The sequence below is a fragment of the Carassius carassius genome, chromosome 50 (assembly GCF_963082965.1).
Source record: "Carassius carassius chromosome 50, fCarCar2.1, whole genome shotgun sequence".
Lineage (NCBI taxonomy): Eukaryota > Metazoa > Chordata > Actinopteri > Cypriniformes > Cyprinidae > Carassius > Carassius carassius.
In genome coordinates this window covers 10555322-10560341 of record NC_081804.1, presented here as the reverse complement: position 1 = coordinate 10560341, position 5020 = coordinate 10555322, and the positions used below count along the sequence as shown (strand labels likewise).

Sequence of the window (5020 nt, the reverse complement as noted above, 5' to 3'; positions counted from 1 at the left end):
TCCAAGACCATTCAGCAATGTATATCGTCAACATCTTAAACAAAAACATCTGTTTAATTCTCTGACACCTGAGGCAAATCTTGACAATGGCTATTATAATATTTTTGCAACTCAGTCAAGTAAGTTACAATGTGACAAATCAATAGCGCCACATGAACACAATCATGATGTAAGATACATTCACTCCTGTTTTATACTGGAGTGTGGTATGTCTGGTGAAACACAGAGGCCTGCTTATGGATCAGTATCAGTGGAATATTGAAGGAGGAAGGAACACATTAGAGGGAGGAGTCAGGAGAAGGGCGGGGCTAAGTGAGTCTATTTAAATTGGCTGATTGGGGCGGGGATTTTGATGTCTTGGCCTCTCTCCAGTTTCCTCTCGCATTCGATGAGATAGTTCACTCCGTCTATCACAGTCTGAACCAGCTGGACCTGAGCACATAATGATAAAGACAAGAAGTCATGGTGAGATAATTAGATCAGAATTTTTTTTTCAGTTTTTAAAGAGACGGTTCATCCAAACATGGAAATTCTGTCATCATTTACTTGCCACAATATATCAGTACCCAGAGCCTAAAATTAACACTCGCCAAGTACCAAAAAAATGCGTCAAATCATCTTTGGCGAGTATTTGAAACTGTTCAGCAGTTGGACTGTAACTTTTTTTTTATAATTCTAACAATGCCTGAAAACTATGGAGCCAAAAGAGTCTCAATAAAGATAAATGCACACAATACATTCACATATGCACACACAGGATTCATACATGCACACACATAATTCATAAATAGAAACACAGGATACACAAATGCGCACAAAATTTACAAATGCACACACAAAATTTAAAAAGCACAGAAGATTCACAAATGCATACAAAATTCAGAAATGCACACAAAATTCAGAAATACACACACAATTCAGAAATGCAAACAAATGCACTCAAGATTCACAAATGCACAGGACAAGATTCAGAAATGTATTTCTGATGCACACACACATATATCTTGATTTACAAACTGCTTGCGGTCTGTGAACTTCACTGCATTTGTGTGTGAATTTTGAGACTCCCCTGACTTGGCTCGACACACAAATGCCTTTTTTTAAACAAGGAATGATTTGCAACCAATCAGATATCTCCCTTGTTTTAGCCAATCACAAGAATGCACCCCACATGGGGGATTGTTTACTTATAAGCCAATCAGCGAACGACTCACTTTCCTCAGCGAACAACTCACTTTCCTCACGCAGCGAACGACTCACTTTCCTCAGCGAACGACTCACTTACCTCACGCAGCCGGCAACCCACTTTGCGCAGCCAGACACCCACTTTGCACAGCAGGAGACTCCCTTTCCGCAGCCGGAGAGTCACTTTCCTCTCGCAGCGAACGACTCACTTACCTCACGCAGCCGGCGACCCACTTTGCGCAGCCGGACACCCACTTTGCGCAGCAGGAGACTCACTTTCCGCAGCCGGAGAGTCACTTTCCTCTCGCAGCGAACGACTCACTTTCCTCACGCAGTGAACGATTCACTTTCCTCACGAATCACGCAGCGAACGACTCACTTTCCTCAGCGAACGATTCACTTTCCTCACGCAGCGATCAACTCACTTTCCTCACGCAGCGAACAATTCACTTTCCTCACGAGTCACGCAGAGAGCAACTCACTTTCCTCAGCAAACGATTCACTTTCCTCACGCAGCGATCAACTCACTTTCCTAAGCGAACGACTCACTTTCCTCAAGCAGCCGGAGACCCACTTTTCGCAGTCGGAGAGTCACTTTCCTCTCGCAGCAGACCACTGACTCTCTCTTCATGTAGGGACCGAATATTATAATTAAAGTGACTTCTATATTGCATCCAAAAGAATATTTTGATATATTTAAATATTCAAAAAGGTGTAATTTTTTTTTTACTTTCATTAAAATATTTCAATAAAATGAAATAATTGCCTGCAACCAATCAGATATCTCCCTTCTTTTAGCCAATCACAAGAACGCACTCCACGTGGGGAATTGTTTACTTATAAGCCAATCACATGAACGCGTTCACACAGCACTATATGCCTGTGGTGCGGCATATTATAGCCTACTTATTTATGAAATTGTATGAAAATACAGATGTTTAGATTACAATTCAGTTTTTTTATTATTTTTTACAAAATATAAATTTAGAAATGTCTCATACATATAGCCCAGTGACTGCAGAAAAAAAGTTAACCATGGATTCATAAATTTGCAATAGGCAATTATTTCATTTTATTGAAATATTTGAATGAAAGTAAAAAAAAAATTACACCTTTTTGAATATTTAAATATATCAAAATATTCTTTTGGATGCAATATAGAAGTCACTTTAATTATAATATTCGGTCCCTACATGAAGAGAGAGTCAGTGGTCTGCTGCGAGAGGAAAGTGACTCTCCGACTGCGAAAAGTGGGTCTCCGGCTGCTTGAGGAAAGTGAGTCGTTCGCTTAGGAAAGTGAGTTGATCGCTGCGTGAGGAAAGTGAATCGTTTGCTGAGGAAAGTGAGTTGCTCTCTGCGTGACTCGTGAGGAAAGTGAATCGTTCGCTGCGTGAGGAAAGTGAGTTGATCGCTGCGTGAGGAAAGTGAATCGTTCGCTGAGGAAAGTGAGCCGTTCGCTGCGTGATTCGTGAGGAAAGTGAATCGTTCACTGCGTGAGGAAAGTGAGTCGTTCGCTGCGAGAGGAAAGTGACTCTCCGGCTGCGGAAAGTGAGTCTCCTGCTGCGCAAAGTGGGTGTCCGGCTGCGCAAAGTGGGTCACCGGCTGCGTGAGGTAAGTGAGTCGTTCGCTGCGAGAGGAAAGTGACTCTCCGGCTGCGGAAAGTGAGTCTCCTGCTGCGCAAAGTGGGTGTCTGGCTGCGCAAAGTGGGTCGCCGGCTGCATGAGGTAAGTGAGTCGTTGGCTGAGGAAAGTGAGTCGTTCGCTGCGTGAGAAAAAAGAGTTGTTCGTTGAGGAAAGTGAGTCGTTCGCTGATTGGCTTATAAGTAAACAATCCCCCACGTGGGGTGCATTCTTGTGATTGGCTAAAACAAGGGAGATATCTGATTGGTTGCAGATCATTCCTTGTTTAAAAAAAGGCATTTGTGTGTCGAGCCAAGTCAGGGGAGTCTCAAAATTCACACACAAATGCAGTGAAGTTCACAGACCGCTAGCAGTTTGTAAATCAAGATATATGTGTGTGTGCATCAGAAATACATTTCTGAATCTTGTCCTGTGCATTTGTGAATCTTGAGCGCATTTGTAAATGTTGTTTGCATTTCTGAATTGTGTGTGTATTTCTGAATTTTGTGTGCATTTCTGAATTTTGTATGCATTTGTGAATCTTCTGTGCTTTTTAAATTTTGTGTGTGCATTTGTGAATTTTGTGCGCATTTGTGTATCCTGTGTGTGTATTTATGAATTATGTGTGTGCATGTATGAATCCTATGTGTGCATATGTGAATGTAGTGTGTGCATTTATCTTTATTGAGACTCTTTTGGCTCCATAGAAAACACAATATGGTTTAACATGATTATGAAATCATAAAGACTGCAATGTAATTATATAAATATGTAATCTGATGTGTTGTGTGTTTCAGATTGAAGCGCTGTTATCTTTTCATGGCTCAAAAAGATGCTTCTCACAAACTTCTCTATTCATTTAAAATTATTATGACATTCTTTACAGTCCATTTCTTTATTCTTCATTTCATTTTCATAATTTGATTAAATAATAAATATTAATAATAATGATAATAATAAAAAATGGCCTCTTCTTAATGAAATAATGCATGTTCAGTTTCATGGCTGGTAAAAATTTCAAGGCCTTGCAGAGACCTTTGGAGGGGCAGGTGCTCAAAGTATAAAAGGGATGGAACATGGCTTTAAATAGGGCTGAGCTCAAGATATCAATACTACAATATACTGTGATGCAATACAATATGGAGGCTTCTCTACTGATACAGCAGCAAATGCTGTGACACAGTTTTGAAAAAGAAACACAGAACAGAAAAGACCATATTAAAGTTTAAAAGTTAAATAATTATTGATTTGCAGCTTTCAATAACTCTGGAACTAGAAACTGAATTGTATTATTGATATTATTGTTGTTGTTGTTGTTGTCATAATTATTGAGTTTACAGGGTATGGTGGTTTTGCTGTTGTAAACACAACTGTTGCTGTTTAAAAAAAAATTTTCTGAAAAGAATTTTTTCTGGAAAAAATATATTTCTGTCACATTTAAAATGGAACTCAATTCTAGTTCTGTTCTAAATTTTATTCATTGTATTAATGATAATGATAATAAAAACAGGATGGATAAGTATAATTCGGAGGATGAGAAAATCATTATAAGCCTATTTTGCCAGAGTTGTAACAATTATTTTTAGGGCACTCTATGCTTTTTTAAATAAATACTGTAATAATAAAATAATATAATAATAAAATAATAAAAGTTTGAAGTAGCCTATAAATAGTTTTTAGCAAGATAACATAAAAAAGACAAGACCCATTGACGCGCATTAAATTTTTCTCAACTAAACAGCAAGAACGAAAGAGAACAGGCACCTTTGTATATAGAACAAGTTAAATCCATTTTTAATATTTAATTTTAATGAAATGTAAACTTGTCCCCGCACTTTATTCTGGTTTCACGGGCCTGTGTAAATAAATCTAGATTTAAATTCAAAGAGACAAGGTAGTCTATGCATGACCTGACGTTTTATTAATATGCAAAATGAAGCATCCTGGACATCATGGAGCGCTAAAATCTCTCATGCAGTGTCTGTTTCGTTCATACTCAAAGCCGGAGAATGCTCCTATGCAGATAGTCTAAAACGGACTTATGGAAGTAATATCTTAAGATGTGCAGGAAATCCATAATATGGACAAAGGCATCTGGCTATCGCTGTAGGCAAACCAATCTCTGCTGTAGCTGAGCTGAATAAAAAGCAGAAACATTTTGACTGATGAATCGTGAAGATAACAAACACACAACTGAGAAAATATATGGTTTATGC

The 5020-nt window shown here is 38.5% G+C and overlaps 1 protein-coding gene across 2 annotated transcripts in view; it reads right to left on the bottom strand.

The window, feature by feature from the left end:
* The window catches only part of LOC132133442 (creatine kinase U-type, mitochondrial-like), an 11974-nt gene continuing 6954 nt past the window's right edge, over positions 1–5020 (bottom strand). For both annotated transcript variants that reach the window (XM_059546267.1, XM_059546266.1), the window contains one exon: positions 1–432. In XM_059546267.1, coding sequence (XP_059402250.1) covers positions 319–432 — 114 coding nt within the window. In that variant the 3' untranslated portion in view covers positions 1–318. The remainder of the gene's footprint in view (positions 433–5020) is intronic.